The sequence below is a fragment of the Adelges cooleyi genome, unplaced genomic scaffold (assembly GCF_023614345.1).
Source record: "Adelges cooleyi isolate 19-005CV unplaced genomic scaffold, UGA_ACOO_1.1 ACOO_flye_CR_arks_rails_tigmint_CR_PRNA_9, whole genome shotgun sequence".
NCBI classification, from domain to species: domain Eukaryota; kingdom Metazoa; phylum Arthropoda; class Insecta; order Hemiptera; family Adelgidae; genus Adelges; species Adelges cooleyi.
The window spans coordinates 14,149,795-14,173,118 of record NW_026096579.1 but is presented as its reverse complement, the minus strand read 5'-3'; the positions used below and the strand labels follow the sequence as shown (position 1 = coordinate 14,173,118).

The window sequence follows — 23,324 nt, the reverse complement described above, 5'->3', positions numbered from 1 at the left end:
AATCTGAACAATTTTAAGGAATATTTAGGTATTTTATTTTTGGGAATGTTGCAATAATACATGCACTGTAATATCTTTATTTATAAATAATATATATACATATTTATGTAGCTAAACTAAATTAAATTTTATTATAAACACACACACACACACACACATATATATATATATAAAACATTAAAATAGATATTTTTATCTTATTCATTTCTTCTCCATATTGTACCTGATATAAAATTTTGAAGTGATTAACAAAAAAAAAATATATATATATAACAATGTAAGTTACGGGTAATTAATCTCTCAGGTGTATTATTACCCAATTCCTCTTTTACTTTGTTCACTATTATTATTATTTTTGTATTAAAATTATTTATAACCATAATAATTTCTCATTTGCGCTCAAACATAATAAATGTTAAACATGATTATCAGCTTTGTTATATCATTATTCATTGCTTAGGGACCAATAACGACAGCCTAATATTAATAACTTATTATCCATGAAATTCCATACTTAAAATACATTGATTGCATAGATCATCGTTGGATAATAGTAAAGATTTCGAATTAAATGTATTTTTGGTCGGTCAGTTTGCATTTTAAGAGATTTTTTTTGTAACAGGTTATTAAATAATTCTTGAGGGTAAGATATGTTATTGTAATACTTTCTTTAAGTGTAAATTTATGTATAATTCAATAAAAATATAAAACTATATAAACTATTGCAAATCTAGAGTTGATTTGACCATAATGTGTTATGAAATAATTAATTTGCGGCTATTATAATTTAAGAAATAGTTTAATTCACTGTGTTTCAATTGATTAAATACCATTTTGCCTGTACTCAATGTTAAATAAATTTTTTTGTAAATTGTTGTATGAAATGGTGTGAATATAATGTATAACAATTAGTATAAACTATTTATGATAATAAAGAACTGTATAGTATATTATTTGTTTTTGTCCTTTCAAAAGACAACTAAATTATCACTTATATTTCTAGAAAATAGATTTCAATATGTATACAATATAGAAGATATTCATATGTGACCCCACTTTAAAATTAGGGTGTTTCTACAGTTAGCACTGTAAAGGGTACGTTGAAACTCATCGACAATAAACAGCCACTACTGATAAATGGTCCCTAGATCTTTATTATACCGATGTTGTGGACTAGACTCAGGTTTTTTGAAACAAATTTTAAAATAAAAAGTGTTACACTGTTTAACGAGCTAATCAGTGTTCACTGTGATGCGTTTTTGTGGTTAAACATTACATTATAAATACATAAAAACAACTTGCATATCAAATTTTAATGTTATTCTCTCAATATTGGCTTCACATTTTTTTCAAAATAAAAAATAACCAGTGGCTTTAGTTTTCATAAACAAAATGAAAACAAGGAAAAGCTTACAAATTAATGTATATCACAAATACCAGCTTTGTTTAAAAAAGGAGTTAATATAAAAATATGATTAGGTAGAAATAAGTAATTGTTTTAAAATTATAAATAAATCATAAACACATAAAATTAAAAAAAAATTAAGAGTAAATTTTTTTTTTTTTAGTGATTGGTTTAAATTTAAGATAATTTAAAGCTGACTTATAAGTTAAACCATTCACTAAAAAAACCTGAGTATAATAAATTTTTTTTTGCATTATTGCAAAGTGAATAAGTTTTCAATTAGGGTTTTTATTTTCTCGAACTTGGTGGACCACCCTGTATACCATAACATCTTGACTGAAGATCGTCTGAAGCATGAGCTTTTATTTCTTCGTTAAACACTTGTATGCGATTTTTTACTGGTGATCCGCCTAAAGGAGAATCTTGTTTTAAAGTTTCAACATCGTTAAAAACAACTTGAGCTCCACCGCCGGTAGTTTGAATGATATCGCCCTTGAACGTTAAATGTATAAATTAAAACATTTTACTTAAACAGATATTTTAGAAAAAGTGTAACTATACCTTGTAAAGTTTTGCTTCTGGGACACCATTGTCATCTTGTCCTTGTGTAAGCAAACAATATTTAGAAGCATCGGTTTTGGATACAGTTTTAGCGTCTGTCAGTTTAGTGATAGACTTTCGTTTTCTCATCGTGGGCTGCATTACAGTTTGCAACGGAACAGGAACTGGAGGTATGTGCTCTAGCCAACGTTCTTGTGGATCACAAGATTTCGATCTTCTTGACCGAAGATACCGCAAAGTAGCTTGAGAAGGCTATATTTATAAGTATGCTAATAAAATGAAACAAATAGTTTAATATTGGTTGAATATTTTACCTTGCTAGGCGTGTTTGCAATGGCCTTGTTGACCGATTCTGGTTTAGTAAAACTTTCATCAGACAATGTCCGCTTTAGAGTACGCCGACTGTTAACATGATTCGGAATACTTTCTGTGCTTTCAACGATATTCTTGATATGACGGAGTTTGCGTTTCTTTTCTTGTAATTTGGTCTGAAAAAAATGTATTAACATTTAACACAACCATTATAAATATTTTAATAATTTAGCTATTTTTATACAAAAGTGTTCATGCTAACTTCAAATTCATTTTCTTGGACTTTCCATTTATCTTTGAAGTCTTTGGACAGTTGTTCTTGCTTTTTAACAATTTTCGAATTGTATTTCTGTTTTAACAAATCCTTGTCGGCCGAAGCTTGGTTGAGCATATTCTCTTTGGTGTTCAACTATACATTAAAACATATATTATTTAACTTATAATAAAAATGTAATTATGTAATTACCATATTAAGTATTAATACTTTAGTAAATCTTACTAAATAAGATGTATGGAAAAAAATAAATTTCAATAAGAATGAAAAATAAAAACAAGAAAACTTACACTAGATTTTAATCTCTTGTTTTCACTTTCAATTAACTCCATTTTTCTCTTTAATGATGCATTTTCATTTTCAAGTAAAAACGCTTTGTTTTGATACTGCTTTACCTGCACAAAATATTTGATTAAAAGGTACAATAAAAGCAAAAATGGAAAAATTAGCGGTAAATATTAAGGGTGGATAAAATCTAAATTTGTAATGCGTACTTTATTGTTGTCTTGATCCCTAAGTATTTGCAGAGAGTTTAGTTCTTGTTTTGCATTTGTAAAATTGCTTTCCAAGTATACCAATCCAGATCTTATATCGTTACCTAAAATATTTATTAATTATTATTATTATTAAAAAAAAGTTACTACCTACTTAACAATAAAAAACAATTCAAATTCTACTTCGATTTATTAACATAACACGTAGTTCATTTTTTTTCTTAATTCTTTGTTCGAGTAAAATTAGCATTTCTTGTCGCTTTTCTTCAACTAACAAATCCTCAAACTGCAACTCTGGTAATGGAGGTCCCAAATCTATATAACTGCAAAAGGAATTTAAAAATAAAATAAAACAATTTTAAATAATTATTATTTAAATATATAAAAATAAAAACCTTGAAAACAAATTATTCTGAAAATCGTTGAGGTTTTTGTTGTCGAGTGGATCTGAATTATCTTCTTCCAAAACACAAGGAATACGGTTAATTGACTGAATCTGAAATATTTAAATTAATATCTATATAAAAAAAAAAAGCAACTTAACATACATCAACCATTTTTCTTCGGCCTGGCGTCAAACCCAAATCCATTCGCAATGGTGTCATTCTTTTTACTTGTACACTGCCAGACATTTCTCCAAATTGTAGTACAGGCTACCCATAAAATAATTCATATAAATAGAAGATAATGAGAATTTAAACTAAATTGTTTTTTTTTTACCAGAAGTTCTGCGTAATCAGACATGGGATTAATACAAATGAGTATTCTAATTGATCCAGAGCCTTCGAAAAAGCTTTTAAATAAATGTGTCAGTCTTGAAGTCCTATAGGGTATCTTCTCAGCTATACTTCTTAAATTGCTCGAAGACTGATTATCATACAATATTTTAAGACACTGTTTAAGATTTGATAATGATTTGTTTATTTCACCTAAAAATAATTAATTATTATTAATATTAATAAAATACTAAAGTAATAAATGTATATAATATGTTCAGTATTAGTTTAATCATATAAGCACATTTCTGATTTACGTCAATTTGATGGTTGAACAATTTCTTTTTAGATTAACTAATTATTGGCGTTGTTGTTTTTATTGTTTTTTTTAAAATTAAAACTTTCTAGAAAATATAGGACTTAGGGAACTAAATTCATAATATTCAACAGACCAGCTTCTTGTAGACGTTGTCCCGTTGTTTTTGCTTTTCCTGCTCTTTCACTTCCTGCCAAATCTACTAATGATAATTGACTGACAACAGTATACTTTTTGTCTTGAATTACATTGACACCGTCAGCATCCAAAGGAGCCTACAAAAAAAATAAAACTTAAGTGTGAAAAATTTAACTAAATATAAATTCAGTTCATATATTCTTACTTGCACTAAACGTAAGGTAAATACCGTATGACTACGACTAGAATCAATATTTAGAAGTGTTGGTGCTGTACGTTTGCGTAATTGTCCTTTTCTTAACCAATCAAAGGCCTCATCGGCACTGTTTACTTCTTGTTCATTAGCACCGTGGACATACATGTTACCATTTGAATCTTCTCTGATAATTTTACTATTCCTGAAAAATATTAAAAGGACTTATTTATAAATGAATATTGAATACACAACTCTGAAAACAAGTTATACAAGAAATTTACCGCTTAATTTCTCCGTCTGACACATCTTCTAAAAGGTCATATACATAATTGTGGTATATTTCTACATAGCTGATAAATACAGAATATGCGACATCTTGGTCAATATCAACAATTTTGTAATCAAAAGGTACTCTATTTGAATCTCCATCTCTTCTAAACATGACAAATATGAAAAGAAATGAGTTATTATTAATTGATTTTGTTTGTTTTTAGTAATAAACTATGTTACTTTTTAGGTGTCTTTGTGAATTTCACATTATTTTTGAAATCCTCAGCTTTGGATATCATGGCATCTTCAACGCTCAAGATATCATAGCCATTTAATTTATCAGGTTTGAATGTAAACCTTCTTGCTTGGTAATCTGTTATAGAATTAAAGATTACATCGAAGCATCGTCCTACGATGCCTCCATCAACATGATTCCCCGTCATTGTATATGATTTACCACTGCCTGATATACCATATGCAAATAACAAACTACTTCGACCTGACAAAAGTTGTTCAATTAGGGGCAAAGCTAATTCTTGAAAAACAACTTCCTGAGTTTCATAGTCTGTAAATATTTTTTTGTAACTGAACTGGCCTTCTCTAGATACACCCCTGTCATCAAGAGGGCATTTAATTTGTATATCAGTATTAGAAATCACGTTGATGCATGGATTTTCTACAGAAGTCGAAATTGGGCGTACACGGCAAAACACTTGAATTGGATCTTTTGCGTCATCGTCAGATTTAGGTTTTTTAGGTGTCTTGGCCATTTGGCCACACATTCCTCTCTTCATTCTAAATATTCATAATAACCAACATTAAACAATTATAAAGGTATATAAACTGAGAACTTTATATTTTAAATGTTATTAACTTGATAATAATCTTTGTATATCTTTAATTAATTGCTGACGTTTCTGACTCTAGCAGAGACCATCTTTAGAGCGATAGTCATTATTTTTGGATGATAATTATTATGTATTTTTATAATTAGTATTAGTATTTATCATATATCGATATTTACCAATTTTATTTCAACAATTTAAACATATCGCCATTTTTTAAGTGGAAAACTAGGTAAACAAACCATAAATATTATATTATTTCATTTTCACTCTGCCAATGTTAATAAACGGATTCTGTTATTGTTTTTTAAATAGTTTGTTTTACCATGATTGTTTCTCTTGCAAAGGGCATCATGTTTCAGTTATAAATGGAAAATGGCTATCTAGTATAATTATATAATATTATCTACAGTTGTATGTTACTTTTTCGTGTTTAATAGTAATAATTATCGAAAGAAAAAGTGTTTAACAGTTTAACTCATACGTACTTTTATTTTCCTTTAAACCTCACTGTAACATTAATACATCTCGTATTAACTTTTCGACAAAAACATTGAAAGGCAACAGCTAATAATTGAACATAACCAATTATTATTTATTACAGTTGATTTTTCAACGGATAAATAGAAATGTGTAATGACTAATGACCGTTATAACTCTAGCCAAATAATTTAAATGATAATACAGCCTACAGGAAATTCAACGTTATGTGTTGTATTGGTTCAGAAATTTCCCCCCAAATACTGGTGTTACCTAGTAATATACTGGAAATATTATTTTCAACATGTGGCTACACTGTTGTTGGGAGGAACTGTATCCTTTCTCTTTAAAATGTGAGCCACTATAATACAATATTTGTTTATATTATATTTGCATAAGTATATTTATTTTATGATAGTTTTTAAGTATACTGTATTGATAGCCATAAATGTTCTTAGGACTTTTTGTCATAAGATGATTTTAATCTTTAAAACACATCCATTGTCTCACAGTCTCACGGGCCACGACATTTGAGATCATTGAAAAAAGGTACCGTATGATCCAGTGTGACCAATATGAAAGAATGAATCACGTTGTAGACCGAAATCAGGTGTTTAACAGTGTCGTGATAAGAGCATTGTTTTTTGTTATGGATTTCGTGTGTTCTTGTTGATTATGACAAAATTTATACATGATAATTGCATATAATATTATATTTTATGATTGTATAATAATTTAGTTGCACTTCAAAATTGACTAATGTTGTATTTTTTAATGAACCGTAAAATATTTAATTACTGTTCGTGTGGTTGATGTTTGCCAGTTGAAACTGCAAATATTTCCGGATTAAATGTGAGTACGATTTTTGAGTACTTATAGAACCTTGTAAATGGTAAACAAATACAAGAACCAAAAATTATCCTTTTAAAATGATCACTATACTATACCGTTATGCTGTAACAGTTTTAGGTTGCATTCAACGTTTGAATAAAAAATAACTAACATAAAATAATTATAACGATTGGCCCCGAGTGAATTTAAGCCAAGAACTACATTTAGTACATACAAACCAACTAAAACTGATAAGCTAAAAGTTCAGCTTCTGAGTCTTAAAAAGTAATCCGATCTTTATATAAATTTGTTAAAACTTCTATGGATATTGAAAATATTTACTCATGTACAGGATCAGTTTTATTTTTATTTTTGCTAACGTTATAAACTAGCTTTAATGCTAGTAGTTTCGAAAATGAGCAACAAATTAACCAGACACATTTATACATATTAGAAACTAAGTGATTATGTAGATCTATATAATAGGAAATAGTTGATATTTCAGTGTACATTATTAAGTACAAAATATGAAGTTATTATAATGATAATTATTCTTCGTATGTAAATTGTTTTAAAATGTCAATAATTTACTAATATATACCATGTAGTCTTGATAAAATAAAAATTTACTTGTAAACATTCTTTATATTTTTTAAACTTTACCAATAACTGATTAACTTATAATGTCGTCCTGGCGAGTTTATTAGTGAAACAAAAAATAATTTACATAATAACACTAATAAAATATATTCTGACAAAATATAACGCATAACAATACCTCCGCAGTTCATTGAGGCGCCCACTCTCAAAACAACAACTATCAGGGTAACTTATTCTTATCGCTCTATGCGTTCCTGTTTTCCTTTCACGCTGGAGCTCAATATTGATAACACACAATGAGTACATAAACATTATATTGTAACATATTTTTAAATCAATAATTGAAATCACTGAAAAATGTAATTTCATAATTGAGTATTACATAAATATATAGAAATTCTTTTGACGAAACACAATAAATAATTTGTGCTTTAAAAAAATACCATTGATTTTGATTACAAACACTAATCTTTATAATGAATGATAATACTTACAAAAATGTATTTTATTAAAAACTAATTATATAATAATTTATGTATATTAATTTGTCTTTTTTTTTCTTTGAAAATAGATTTCATACGAGGCCTTGTAAAGCAGATTTAAAAAATTTAAAAAGATGAGTGATGATGATAGGGACATTGAATTGGAAACGGCGGAAAAACGAGCACACCATAATGCTCTAGAAAGAAAACGACGTGATCATATTAAGGACAGCTTTACCAGTCTACGTGATTCAGTTCCATCATTACAAGGCGAAAAAGTAGCCAGCCGTGCACAAATATTGAAAAAAGCAGCAGATTATATACAGTTTATGAGGCGCAAAAATGTATCGCATCAACAAGACATTGACGATCTCAAAAGACAAAATAACATACTCGAATCACAGATCAGAACATTAGAAAGAGCGAAAGCAACGGGAAATTACGCTATGGAATCTAGTGAGTTGGCACTGGACGTTTCAGGATCGGAGAATTCAGATGTTTCTGACGGTGAATTACAAAAGTCTAAAAGAAGACTAAAAAAACAAAAATTTGGTTATTAAATTCTCATTGATTTAATATATGTATATATTTATTTTACATTGAGAGGTAATCTTTGCTCGATTTTCACACTTATACGTTTAACAATAAAAAAATGTGTAATCATTTTTACTTAACATACGCTTTTTGATTTATATGCAAATGACATCAAAACATTGGTATTAAAAATTTTAGGTCATTTTTCAAATGTTGCTTGTAGATTCTATGATACAATTCTGAAGTTGTTTTTTATGATTTGTTTCATAAACATAATAATATTGTCTTATTATTTCGAACGCCTTTACATAACTTTTCTTTCAAAAAAAAAAAAAATGTTTTTTCCTTAAACCAAAAATAATTGGTTAACAACAATTAATAATACTTCTAAACATAAAAATAGTGAAATGGATAACGTGTACAGTTATTTTACCATTATTTTCAGGAGTATAGGACTTAAATATTTATCGAACAATCAATAACTATAACTTATAACCATAATGCGTAATACTTAATCAGTAAAATTGTTTTTATGATATTTGTTCGCAATGACCTACCTATGCTCTAGTATTATCTATAGTATTAGTCAACATTTTTATAGTACATAAAAATTAAACTATAACCAGGGCCGGATTGGGATGAAATAAAGGTCTGGGCGATGATACAATTAGGCCTACTCGGTTAAAATACTTAGAAATAATAAATTCTATAAACTCAAGTGGCCTAAAATCTTATCAGCCCTTGGCGATTACCTTTCTGCTTTCCCACCCAGACTACAACTCTTTAATTCTAATTTTGATATAAGAACATTTTATTATATCATTTTTATGTTTTGCATGTATAAAATATTACACTTACTATGCCAAAAACTTATGATTGGTTTGTAGTGATTTGAAAACTGTGCAAATTTATTGTTGTTTTTTATTTTTATTTAAATTTTTAAGTTCATATTATTAATGTAACTTTAAGTTCTAGTTGAAGACATGTTCAAAACTAATAGCGTGTTCACTGTTGTTATAATCTGTCAACTATCAACCAATGTATAGTTATTAGTGTATTTTAAGTAGTTAGGTATTAAGCTTAATCTTTCTAAAGACAGTTGTAAACCTTTGGACAAGACATGTTTTTAATCTTTATAATAAATTGTATGGAGTTTACTGTGGATTTTTATTTTTTTTGTAACACTAAAATAACAAAAAAGAAGTTGAATACATATTTTATTTGCTTTAATTGTAAAAAACCAGAAATATTATATTAAATACAATTAATTAATTTGCAGTCACAAACGATACAACCTGAAAATTTGTTACAAGGACCGTTTACCGAAATCATGTTTGGATTTACCGTTAAGTGCGTATTTTCAAATTTCACGGAACTACTACATAGAAGCGACTACCAGTTGTTCATTACTGAACTGTATTCTGCTTCAGAACTAAATTATGATCTTCTAACTGTAGTATAAATACGGTATAAGAGTCTATTCAAAATCAGACTGTTGATGGTATTATTGAAATAAAAAAAAAAAATTTTAAATAATGTTTTATTTAGTACTGATAATTCAAGTTATCTAAAGTGCCCGACTGGTTTAGAATGGTTATCGATTAGGGATAATAAATAAGATGTAATACTTATTAATAAGAGTTTGAGTGTTTTTGTTATACACATAGTTAATATTATAATAACTAATTATAAACCAAGAATTTATAATTACCATAGGTTTTGTTGCATTTTATTTTGAATCAATTAAATCTGTAATTTTTAAATTATAAGTACATACCAGCTATAGTCTGGATCCAATACATTCAATTAAAAACACAATCAATTAACCCACTAAGAATAATAATTTTAAATATTTGTTTTATTTTTTATGACCAATTATTTAAAAAAATATTTTTAGGTGATAATTTATAAGTAAATGAATATTCTTAAGGTTTTCAAAAATGAATTGCATAGTAGGCATAAAAAGTATTATATTTCTACAAAAAAATTATTTTGTATTTTTTAAATATTTATTATATTAAATTACCAAAATATATCAATTTAGTTATAATACTTTTTTTTTAATCCAATTATCATGTGACCTGTATAATTATTTATATCCAACTTTTTGCTAAATTTTATTAGACTGGTTCAAACCTTAGCTGCCTGAACCTGTGTAAAACAACAGGTTTTTAGGAATAATAGTACAATTGTATTGATTCAACAAACTACTAAATAACAAAATCCGATTTTATAATTTAATGTGTGTGAAACTCCCTTACAACGATTAGCTACTTAGAAATATTAAAAAAAAAAAAAAAACAATATTAACTCCAACTAATAATAATAATATTGTAATATGTCTCTTATTGTAGTACTCATAATGAGTTTTTTTAGGTTTTTATTTTGTTATTGAGTTAGTTGCCGATTAAGTAATAAAGTCATTTTTGTACCTAATTAGAACAGAGTGGTAGATAATAATAATAATAAAAAAAAAAAAATAACAATTTTAATAGTCTGAATATTTATTAATATATATATAATTTATCTTCAATACATACAATCATACATATTAAATACCTAATAAATGCTTAAATAATGTGTCGAATTATAATATAATGTCATCGTTATGTTTAATAGGTGTATAATAATTTTTATTTTCAAAGAGAAAAAATAGCTTTAATTCCAAATTTGATATGTATAAGGGCAAATCGATATGTTTAAGTTACACACGATCACCGACGGACATATAACTAGGCTCCTTATATTTTATATTAAGTAAGTAATTCACAGATTTTCTATGTATGAACACTCATAAATTGTTTTTTAGTTCCCTGAACAGCTTATAGTATTGCAACAATATCAAATAGGTAACTATTATTATTATTCTGAAGATTAATGGTTAAATTTTAAGGTTCACAAATCATAATTATCATTAACAAAACATTTTGATTGATCTCTAAATAGGTAATTTTTTTTGTTATAAGTCCGCCTTTGATCGCGATCATGTACCTAAATATACTTGACATAATAGCTATTATAAAAAGTATGTTATATTATTTTTGGCATAAATATCACAATATTAAAAATAATTAAATAAAACAAAAATATATATTATTTTACTTAAAACACTAATGGTATTTAAAAAAAAAACACATAAAATATTACAATTTGATAACAATAATAATAATATTATAGTAAGAATATATGATTATAGTTAAAATACCTTTTAGGACGTTTAAATCACATTTTGGTTTGGAAACAGATAATTATTTGTATTAACATATTAATATTTATGTTACAGGGTGATTCACAAACTGGAGCTAGCCAATACTTATAGTTTTTTTTAGTCTCTTTCCAACACAAACGATTTATAAAACACTTTCATGGAAGTATCCAATTGCAAACTGACAATATTACCATAGTAAAAACAAAAAGAAGAGTGCATTACCAATCATATATTTAAATGCACTTTCACTAGTGCCGGCTTGAAATTATAAAACAGACATTTGTTATATTCAGTCGGCGAATCACCCTGTACAAATAAAGGTATAATGCAATACCAGTATTATACTTAAATGTTATATAACTATATAATAACATTATGTAAATGAATGTGTCTTTTGTATGCACTTATTCAAAACTTTATTGTGTAATAATTGACGAGCAGAAGGGGGTGGGTTGGGGCGGTTGTATAACCCATGTAAGATTGCAACAAATTGTGTAATTATTATAATAAATTGTGATATGTATAATATGTATTTTATATAATAAATTGTGATATCGTATAATATATACTAATCAAATAATTAAAGTGATTTGTGTGCAAGCTACACGACCATCAAGGTATCATGTCCCAAAAAATGTATCATGCAGGTGTCTTAGGTAGGTACGATTTGTGATGTATCCTACTACTGTGCAACAATAATCAGTCAATGGTCAATAACACATGTGTAGTGGCTAGGTATATAAAAAAAATATTTAGCAAAATCTTTCGCTCCCAGTAAATTGACCTATGTCCTAACCGTTATCGACTTATTTTCAAAATCTCAAGTATATTTAAAGGAAAAATATAGAAACAATCTTTCGGACAACCATTACGGTATTTATTTATTAAGACCAATCAAAATGGTATTGACTCGAAAAATATCATATATTTCATGTTAATGTATTTATACAAAGCATATTATACAACCAATGATTTCAAGGGGTATTGTATAGGCAAAACAGGTGCACAGAGGTATTCAGAGAATTTTTAAGTAGTTTTACAAAATAAACCAGAAACGTCAACATATTTTATTCGCTATTGAATCCAATAGGCCTATACACAATGCCAGTGTTATGCTGTAAGTCTAGAAGATTGAATTTAGCTACACATATCACACCAGACAGAATGAGAATGTCATTGAAAATATAATAAGATACTATATTATTGTTATTATCAAAAGCATTGTTGTAGTCGCTTATTCGTAAGCACGTGTGTATAGACATACATAACTCATTGTGTATGCTATTTTGCATATTTCAGTCTATTAATAACATTTATTTATAATCTACCTCTTTTGTCACTTGACAATGTCTCCACGCCTAAATCGAATTAAGGTGTTTTATCATGTTATCATGTTTTATCATAACGTGCACAATTATAGGCTATTAATGATCAATTACCACGTTTGATATGCGTTTGGATATCAGTATTATATTATTACTAGTGACCGAGTACGAGGTAGTATCGGTAAATCAATTCAGCTACAGACTACACTAAACAAAAATCTTGCAAGCCACAGGGATTTGAATGAGAAAAATAACGAACAGCATACATATTTTATAAAAAGAAATGATAAACGACTTACCTTTACGACGTCTTTGCTAATTGGATGTCAACAATGGATGATGCAAAATCACTACTGTTATGGTCGTTTTCTATAACGGTATTTGAACACATTGACAATAGTGTGATTTATTTTCTACGACGGCTTACTCATCGTTGGATATGACGCAGCACAAATGGGTGTTTATACTCGACAGCATACAACAGTATAAACGCTATAGGTAAGTATAGGTATACACATACAAGGGTATAATTATTATAAAGGTTAGGGTTAACGCTAATCAGGATAAGTGAAGGGTGAACGCAAACGGGTTAGCAGGCGCATGCAACAAGGTAACGAAGTAACAAAATGTAATTAACAAAAGATACTGTAATTATTTTCAAAAAAAAATAAAAAAATAAAAAAAATAGTTTGAACAGCTGTTGTGTATATGTATATAGTTTTTCAACAAAATTGGGCATTTCGATGAGTTTGTCCAAAAGACGGGAAACATGCGGAAGCATCGACCGAACAATACAATATGTAGTTATAAATTTACCATAGCTGTTGATAGTAGTAGTTTTTATAGTAATAATAATTAATAGTAGTAATAATAATAGTATATACAAGTTCCAATATTTCACGATTAAAACAAACACAGAAAAAATGATTTATTGCGACCTCCTGTTGGCCAGACTGACCACAGATATATATATATATATATATATAATAATAATAATAATAATAATAATTATATAATATAATAGTGTTAGAAAGTCAATAGCTAATGAGTAGAAAAAAAACCTAAAATCATTATAATATACAACCTGTATGAATACATCAACATGACTTGTGCTTGGTAACAATACAATACTATTGTAGGAACTCGACAGTGTGTTAACATGAAATAGTATAACATTATAATAATATACATAATATATATATATATATATATATATATATATATATATATATAGGTGTATATATATGTATGAGAGTAATATATTAAAATTATCTATTGAAAAGTAAATGTATATCATAATTTAGTTTGGTTTCATCAGTTTTTCAATACTATATTGTTGTGTTGTTTTTTATATATATATATATTGTATCGAAGGTACACACAGGAAAATTACATTACAAAAAATGTATATTAGAAACCATTTTCCGGACATCTTTTAGTCCTTACCTATAGTTCTATAGTTATAACTTTACCACGGCAATAGATAATTTTCAAAAATTGAAGGCATAGAAGACGAGGGTATTTCGTTTGTAATTTTCCAAAAAAAAATTTTTTTTTCTTTTTTCTTTTTAAGACTGAGAAAAAAAAACAAGTATTTACATTTTGCGCATATCTAACGTCCTCTCGCCCACCGTAACAGGGCATCCGCTAAAATGTCCAAGTGAGCTTTGGTCTGAAAAATACAAACACAAACAATTTATAATGAATAAAAAATATATATATATATACATCATAACAGAAAGTATACTTTATTCTCATACAATGGAGTGGGAAAATTTTTCAGGGTCTCTTAGAGCCTTCAGGGTTTGTTTTTTTCATACAAACTTAAACACATGCACTTTAATGTGATTCCCCCCTGAAACTGAGTTATTGATGTTTCTTTAGGTAAAATTAGTAATGAGCAAAATATAAAAAACGGTTGTTTGCAAAAAGGGTTTAGAACACAGCAAAGTAAAATAAAAAGCATATTAATTATTGATTATTTAAAAAATACACTGATAACAATTGGAATTTTGATAACGAACAAGTTGAATAAAATTGAGGGATTTTATAGTATAAATAATGGAAGTAGTCAAACTATTTTGTGTAAAAAAATGAGTGTTGGCCGCAATTAGATTTTAATATTCCTCAAGAATAAAGTAATCATTTTTAATTTCTACCTGGATTAAACGAATAAAAACATAATTTACTCTTTATATATTGATATTAATCATTTAACGAATATTTTATGCTTTTCTTAATAGAGTAATAAATGTATAAAATTAATTACTGTTAAAATACCACTTATTATGTAATGTATAATTTAGTAAATTAAATTTACTATAAATCGATAAATATTAAATGCGTTAATTTTGTTACTTTTTTTTGATCTTATGAATTTTGGTCAGCAGAATCCATTTGTTTTAATTTTTAATGCTCGTTTACAGTTAACGGTGGCCTAATGTAATTTGTATATGAAATAAATATAAATTGCCGCCAACATAGCTAGTGCTATAGTTGCTTCGGTCGAGTTAAAGGTATAAATTAAGGTTTACTCGACAGTAAAAGGACTGAGGTCCAATACTTCACAACCTACAGCCGTTTGAAACCCGCCATTCTTTTTGGGACACCCTGTATTATAGGGCGAATAGTTTGAAAATTTAATCCATTCAATTGGCCAGTGCGCCTGTCGAATAACGCGATAAGGTTCATTTTTTTTAGAATAATAATAATAACAATTATGGGGACGTTTACCGGCTGCCACCGCAAGGCGTTTGTTAACACCAAATGTGTTCCTGTAGGACGAGTATAAATTATAATTTTTGTAATTTTCCGTAGGACGTTAAATGCGAGGTGTATTTAAATTTAATTTAAAATGATGTATTGCGTAAGTACACGGATGTGTGCGGCGTCAGGGGAATGACAGGACAAAAGCTCTTTAAACTCTTAAAAGAATTAAAAATAATGGTTTTACGTAGCAAACCGGAAAAGGGCAATATTTCACCACAGTTTAAGGCCTACGGTAAAGAAGTTGAGTATTAAAATTTGTTTTGTGTCATAATATTCACTTTATCACTCTAAAATTACTAGTGTTTTTAATTTTTGATGTATTTATTCTACAACGAGAATGCTCAGAATGTTATATAATATGTAGCTTGAGTGTGGGAAACCCAAAGAAGTTATATCAATCTACTGAGCAAATAATTAGATGACAAATGTAGTTTATAAGCAAGTATTGCTATAGAATAAGTATGGAATAAAGTGTAAACAAAATTATATAAAAAGCAGAGTTTTCTTTCACTAAATTAAGTACAACTCTGTATGGTTTAAGTTAATTGTACCATTTTGGTGCAGCTCTAAAGTTGTCAAAAATATAGACAGGCAACCGGTACAATTTTACCTAATCAAAATATAATCTCTAACAACCAGCTGTGTATTTATATTTGTGAACACATAGTTTACTACACGGTAGACTGGGTTTTTTTTAACGTGCCAAAATATATTGATTGGTTACGTAATGATATTGTAAAAACCGGGAGGCTTGAGGGAGGGTGATGTATTTTTAAACATCAGTAGAAAATAGTTTGCTCCTTCGGTTCGTTTACCTACTGAGAGATAAAATAATAAATCTGCGCCCAAGGTGGGTGAAATGGCATCAGACAACCGAGACAATAAAAATATTTAGCGACAAATTAGAACTGTCTAATCATTTATTTTTGTCTTCGGCTAAATTTAGGTCCAATATTTGCCTACACTACTGTTTTAGTTGACCACGGCTGTTTGGACAATCCTTTTGACTCGCGACGGGCACGTGCTATGATAATAATAAATAAATAACAATTATTTTTTTCCTACAAACGGAGATGTACAACCGTGGGCGGGTAAGCAGCAGCAGCAACGGGTATCCCACTCGAAAGTAAAAAAAAATTAAAACAAAATATAAATAACAATAATAAACCTTCGACCTTTTTGGGGCGATGGCGGTGGTGGGTACACAAAGAAACTCCCCTCTAATCGAATTAGATTAGCTCCGGGGCCGCCCTCCCTTTGGACTTGGCGTGACGTTGACGATAGAGAAGACACACTGTAAATTGCACACTGTGTATAGAGTAAAAGCCCGAAGGGTTGTATCGATTCAAAACACACAGGGCCCATGTGTTTGAAGTTTAGGCAGAACTACTCTTTCCGACAATTAGCCCGCGTGTAAAGTATATTTTCAGCCGATTTCACCAACATTTGTTAAGGGTTGAACTTATTGTTAATTATATTTAACAACTAGTTAATGAAAATTGGGTTTCATTGAGATTTATAGGCCTTAACACGTTGTTAAAACGATTGTTAAGTTAATCACCCGAAATCGGCCTGTTAAAATTTATTGTAGTACTTATGTTATAAAATATTTATATTATTAGAGTTCAGAAATTGTTTTATAATTTTTGTTGACTGTGTGTAATAGTAATACATATTAGTGAATTACACATTTGATGAGAAACTTCTTTATATTGAGTGTTTAGAAAACAATAGAAATTACAACTTTGATAACCTTTTAATAGGTAAGCAGAACTTATTTTATGTAGGTAGATTAGGTAAAAAGGAGTGGCACATACTTGCATTATAGGTTCAAATATCATAATTTATTGTATTTTGTAATTTAGATAATATTATTATGTCTAATTTTATTAAAGTAAAAAAAAAATGCCAAATAATAACAAACTGACAAATTAAATAGTACAATCACTTATCAGTCATCACATATCTTAATAACCAATGATAACGTGGGAATCGACGTAACCGCTTTGGTAACCTAACTAACATTTTTTTAACTTAACAAATAGAATTTAACAATAATAATTTATGGTGAAACTTACTTAATTTAACCAGATGTTAAATTTAAATGAGTGTTAACTATAATTATGTTAAGAGTGTATTTAATAATAGTTGGTGAAACCGACTGTACAGGGTGGGCCACGGGAATAGGGGCAAAAATAGATGGATTTTTCTCAACACTGAATGGGAGTAGGAAGGTCTAGATAAGCTCATTCGATCCGTCAGATAATGCCATTTAGTTATCACTATGGCGCAGTTGAGTGTTGTTTACCGTGTGTTTGCGTACGACGCGTTTGTGAAAAAAACAAAGAATTGAGAGTTAAGGTGCAGCGTGCCCGCTGCCAACGAATAGGGTCAAAAATAGATAGACATAACTCAGTATATTTTAGATGTACAAACATTTTATTAATACTTTATGATATGTAAATGAGTGCCATTTCATTTTTTAAAAATCACATCAGACATATGACAGCCATCTTCTTTATAACATGAAACAAGTCCGACGTTGAAGTGAAGTCTGAATGCACGCTGCACCTTAACTATCGATTCATTGTTTTTCACAATCGCGGCGTACGCAAACACACGGTGAACAACACTCCACTGCGTCATATTGATAACTAAATGGCATTATCTGACGGATCGAATGAGCTTATCTAGACCCTCCTACTCCCATTCAGTTGAGAAAAACCCATATAATGTTGTCCCTATTCCCGTGGCCCACTCTGTATATGTCTTAAAAAAATATCGAACCGTCGCGTCGGTGTACTCACTGTTTTGAAGAAGAAACAGTTTTTTCTATCTTCGTCGTCGCCGTTTGGACAGTCTATGTACCCGTCGCACATGACGTGGTCGTCTATGCACCTGAACCGGCCTTCCTTGTCGGGCGTGGGACAGGCGAATCGCTCGAATCCGTCTTCGGTCGGCGGACACTCTGCAATCAATCATCACTTGATTAAGTAAAAACATTATTAGACAACAAAATACTACTTAATATGTACAAGGCGCTTTATTGCTAGTAAGACACTCACTATTCTCTTAAAAATAATTGCAGTTTTGTAGTTTTTATTTCTGTGACATTTTAGTTTATGGTATTTTACAATATTCAATTGGTTATCCTTTTTTTTTTACTTTCAAGAGCTCTATCGAAATTTGAGACTTGTACACTTAATTAACATTTTTGAAAATAACAGTAATTTGCTGAAAACGTCGACTGGCCGTTAACCAGTTTTGGATAATCACTTCTGAAGTAAAGTCTAAAATTTAGGATGTGTGGTAGAATAATGTTACACTCCACCCTTCCTCCTGTCCTAAATTTTATTAGAAATTATTCAAAATATTCAAAATGTTTAGCAAATTAATCTTAATTTTATAGGTTAGTTAAGTATGCGTTTGTTGACAGAGCTCTGGAATTTGCAATAAAGGGTAAATATTTAGCAATTTTACAAAAGAAAACCGAATTATTTCAAGAAAAAAAATAGTGTCTTATCCTCAACGAATCACCGCATGAACTAGTAGCATGTGCTCGGTGTGAGTGCATATAATTAGTTTTACTAAAGTTCAAGATATCATATAAGTATAAATAGTCCTTAAGGGCCCCGGTGCTAAAAATAGTAGCCGCAAACTATGAACAAATTCAACTTATTTTTAGCTTTATTTATATTACCTTTCAGGTATAATTTTTGACTTACAATATGTTTTCATGAGTTATATCTATTTTGGTGGAGAAAAATGACTAAGTAACATATTTAAATACATTTAAATAAATTTTAATTTTAGACTAAATAATGGTTTCCTAATAAATAGAAATATTAATTAAAATACAAAAATTATTCAAATAATAAAACAAAATGGGTTTTTTATTTAAAAAATAATAAATTATTTCAATTTATTTATATGTATAAATGTATTAATAAAATGTTATAAAATTACAAATAAATGTAAATATATTTATATTGGACTCTTTTCAATTAGAGCAATAATGTTAAAGTTATTATGCAAGTTGTATTTAGTGTAACCGTCAATTAAAGTTTTTTTAAGAAGCTTTGTGAAATGCAAATTTTAAACCAACAATATTTCATAGTATTGTTTGTAAATTACCATGGTATGGAAATAACATTTTCTTTAATTTAATTCAACATTATATTTATAGCAAAAACTATATAATTGAATAATAAAAACAAATAATTCTCTCTTATAAAATAAAGTGTTATCTGTCAGTCTTATTTTCAATACAATTGATTTTATACAATGAATGTAGGGCCGGGCGATTATATAATAAAGCCCACTAATTATTATATAACAATCGGCCATACTTGGTTAGTTTAAATAGAAATAACGGATTGAACGAGCTCAACAGACCCCCAAAAAACATCAAAGGTCATTGAGTAAAATATGTATTAGTTGTTGTAGTCACTTAATAATTTTATATTGGATTTTCTTTTGACTCAAAGCTGGAGCGCACTTTGTGTTTATATATATTTTCAAACGAAATCCTTAAACGTCCAAGAGAATATATTTTCCAGTGATGTAACCAAGTCACGTGTACCAAGTTCTTGGAAGTTCATTATCGTCAAGAGTTCACGATCAAAGTGGATATATTTAAGTGTATTAACCATGGGATTCCATTCTTGATACTTAGTTTGTTTAGCGAAACTTTTTTAATTCGTTTTACTATGTGTTTATAGCTGTTAGATAACTTTATTTAGAAGTGAACATCATATAATATAGTTTGGTTCCATCAATGATGGTAAATACGGGTTTTTTTTTTAACAAGGCAATAATTACTTTGTATTACATGCAAAATATATAATTATATTATACATAAAATATAAAACAATTATATAATATATAAAAATTCATTTTAGAATTTAGTTCTAAATTTAGATTTTTGCAATAAATTGCCTACACCAAATGCGTTAAAAAGTAACAAGTGTAACCTCCTCTTAACGTTGTGTTGTGGTTTTATAGTATAAAAAGTAACTGACATGTCTCTATCCATTGCAGTTTTTTATTCATTCCATACATTTACATGATTTTATTTTTCAAACTCATCCACTTTTTCTTAGGTTTACCCTTAATCGTTCTAACATGATTTTTTTTATTATACTTTCTTTCAATATGCCCAAACTATTACAATAAGCTCAGTGTTCTGTCTTATTTTTCTTGCTAATTGGCGCAACTCCCAAATTACTTTTTATACACTTTATATACTACTCTGTCTAAACAAGTTAGTCCACACGTTTATGACAAAATTATTATTCTATTCACTTCAATTTTCTCTTCATCTCTTTCATATCTAATTCTCAACACTCACTTATGTGTATCATCACGATTGTATAAAATAAACATTTTTTTACACTTTGTGTATCTTTGTAACTGTTATTACTTTATAAACAATTTATTATGTTTACATTAAACATGCATCTTTTATAGTGTAAAGAAAAATAACACATTTTTAAAACTTAAACTGATGAAATAAATATATGAAATGTGTCAGGCTATCTTGTTTTTCTCATACAAACAAAATATGACAATTTTTTAAATTAATTTTGCAACGATGCAAGTCAGCTCTCACAAAAGTAGGAAATTGACAAAACTTGCCATTTTTAAGCAGTAATATAACAAAAACTACTTGATAGAAATTAAAAATTTGACCAACATTTTCTTAAAAAGAATGTATTTAATAGAATATTTAAAAAAATATGGGGTTACCATTTAAGTTTTAAAAGTCAATATCATCTATGCGCAAATCACTTAAGGTATGATTTTGGATATAAGCGTTAAATGTGTATAAAAGCCACCAAACCTACCAACAACCAAAAGTCAAAATTTGAAAAAAATTAATCAATAACGGCTCTAAAAATTGAACGTTCTCGAACTTTTTGATTACCCTGTATAAGTATACATAATATTTAAAAAAAATCAATCGTATAATAAAAAAAAATACTTTTTCAGCTTTGAACCTGATCCATCGAGATTTGTTAGCCTTAACACGTTGTCATAACGATTATTAAGTTAATCAGCCGAAATCAGCTTATTAAAAAGTCAATTGGCATGTTTAAATGCAATAGATTGAATTTTATATTACTAATTGAGTTTTGATTATAAAATTATAATATTATCACTTATCAAATTTCTTGATAACCAACGAAAACGTTGAAATCAAGGTAACTGTAAAAATTTACCCAACTAACATTTAGGTAACTTAACAAATATAGAAACTTACTTAATTTAACCAGATGTTAAACCCAAGTGAATTGCCAACTAACAGAGTGTATTTAATAATAGTTGTTGAAACCGGCTGTGAGTGTTTTTTCGGGTAAATAGAAATACACACAAACACGTTTGCAACTCATGATCCAACAGTGAACACATTCCAGAGAGCTAATCCGGAGGATTGTGTAGGAAGAATGGCCAAAAGGTTTGTTGTTGTTGATTTTTGATTTAAACCCTTTAACGTTTTTACAATCCATAAGAAAAACGCGCCGTGCATTGTTGTTGACATTTATTTTTTTTGTAGTTAAATTCAGAATAAACGTTTGCTCGGCTTGTTGTAAGTCACCAGCCGCATTAATGGATGTACCGCACACAATGGGCGTATGCGATCATGTGGGCTGCGGCGATCGTTAAAAAGAAACGCTTGCAAACCAGCGCGGGTGTTTAAGCTCTTATAAATATACATTGCGTTGTTTTACAATACAATAAGTACACGTCTGACGTTTATTTAATATATCTGTGCTTAATCCGGGCTTAGAGATTGACGAAAAAAATAAATTAAATTTATGTGTATAAATATAAATGTACATATATGTGTGTATAAATAAATAACATGTTCGGTTTGAGATCTCAGATTATCATAATTCGTCTTGGGATAAACTTATTCTTTTGGTAACACGTTGTTTTCGTTTATTTTTTATTCAATTCGCACACAATGTATGTCAGCCACGAAAACGTTTCACGGGTATCGCAGTTCTGAGCTTTATTGGAGCTATCCGATTACACGGTGGGTTTTTTTTTGAATGCTCAATCCAACAACAAGGAATTGTAAACAGATATTATGTATACATAGGATATTCCACTTATATCGTATTCTACATCAGAGTAACTAGTTAAACAAAATCAGTTCTATTGCGTTGACTAATTATGCATTTATGCTTTTTAGAGATTTAAAATAATATTAAAATGTATGTAGAAGAGTAGTAAACTATATTATAATAATACTACATTAAACTTGTTTTTGTTCCTAAGCATAAATTATTATTAAATTCGGGGAAGTTATAATTGTAAACTTTTTATTGATAAATAAAATTGTGTATTCAAATTTTTGAAGGTGGTTAATTTGCAAGCGGTTGAAATTATAACGAAAACTTTAAATCAAAACCTTTTGTCTTCAATTAGTTATTAGTGTGAGCGAAACATTTAAGAAACTTGTAAGTCAATTGATACAACTAAAAGACCTCAGTAAAGACTGTTGTAAATATTGAGTTGCATTAACTTTACCCGGCTCGCAATCAGTAAAAATCAACCAATCC

General features: G+C 28.5%; 3 protein-coding genes across 4 annotated transcripts in view; 1 reads left to right on the top strand and 2 right to left on the bottom strand.

Annotated features, from left to right (window-relative positions):
• Window positions 1-1,016: 1,016 nt before the first annotated feature.
• LOC126847160 (kinesin-like protein KIF23) lies at window positions 1,017-6,207 on the bottom strand. The gene is made up of 15 exons (XM_050587256.1): window positions 6,016-6,207; window positions 4,923-5,477; window positions 4,694-4,846; window positions 4,422-4,614; window positions 4,215-4,353; window positions 3,767-3,975; window positions 3,595-3,699; window positions 3,442-3,542; window positions 3,230-3,369; window positions 3,047-3,150; window positions 2,843-2,947; window positions 2,541-2,687; window positions 2,281-2,454; window positions 1,967-2,218; window positions 1,017-1,897 (listed from the first exon to the last, which is right to left on the bottom strand). The coding sequence occupies exons 2-15, from the start codon at window positions 5,474-5,476 to the stop codon at window positions 1,694-1,696; spliced, it is 2,580 nt and encodes an 859-aa protein (XP_050443213.1). The 5' UTR covers window position 5,477; window positions 6,016-6,207; the 3' UTR covers window positions 1,017-1,693.
• Window positions 6,208-6,675: 468 nt separating this feature from the next.
• LOC126847171 (protein max) lies at window positions 6,676-9,611 on the top strand. Its single transcript, XM_050587277.1, has 2 exons — window positions 6,676-6,859; window positions 8,010-9,611. The coding sequence occupies exon 2, from the start codon at window positions 8,055-8,057 to the stop codon at window positions 8,478-8,480; it is 426 nt and encodes a 141-aa protein (XP_050443234.1). The 5' UTR covers window positions 6,676-6,859; window positions 8,010-8,054; the 3' UTR covers window positions 8,481-9,611.
• A 4,642-nt stretch (window positions 9,612-14,253) lies between these two features.
• LOC126847167 (ras guanine nucleotide exchange factor B-like) overlaps window positions 14,254-23,324 on the bottom strand; it is a 38,882-nt gene continuing 29,811 nt past the window's right edge. For both annotated transcript variants that reach the window (XM_050587272.1, XM_050587273.1), the window contains 2 exons: window positions 18,564-18,724; window positions 14,254-14,659 (listed from right to left, as the gene is read on the bottom strand). In XM_050587272.1, coding sequence (XP_050443229.1) covers window positions 14,600-14,659; window positions 18,564-18,724 — 221 coding nt within the window. In that variant the 3' untranslated portion in view covers window positions 14,254-14,599. The remainder of the gene's footprint in view (window positions 14,660-18,563; window positions 18,725-23,324) is intronic.

What these genes read in the sequence shown, in the direction of transcription:
- LOC126847160 (XM_050587256.1), bottom strand. Translation starts at nt 5,476, where the DNA reads ATGAAGAGAGGAATGTGTGGCCAAATGGCCAAGACACCTAAAAAACCT. An exon ending in TTACCTTACGTTTAGTGCAA is followed by an intron (nt 4,354 to 4,421) that starts GTAAGAATATAT and finishes TTTTTTTTGTAG; the next exon opens with GCTCCTTTGGATGCTGACGG. An exon ending in TTGCAAACACGCCTAGCAAG is followed by an intron (nt 2,219 to 2,280) that starts GTAAAATATTCA and finishes TTATAAATATAG; the next exon opens with CCTTCTCAAGCTACTTTGCG.
- LOC126847171 (XM_050587277.1), top strand. Translation starts at nt 8,055, where the DNA reads ATGAGTGATGATGATAGGGACATTGAATTGGAAACGGCGGAAAAACGA.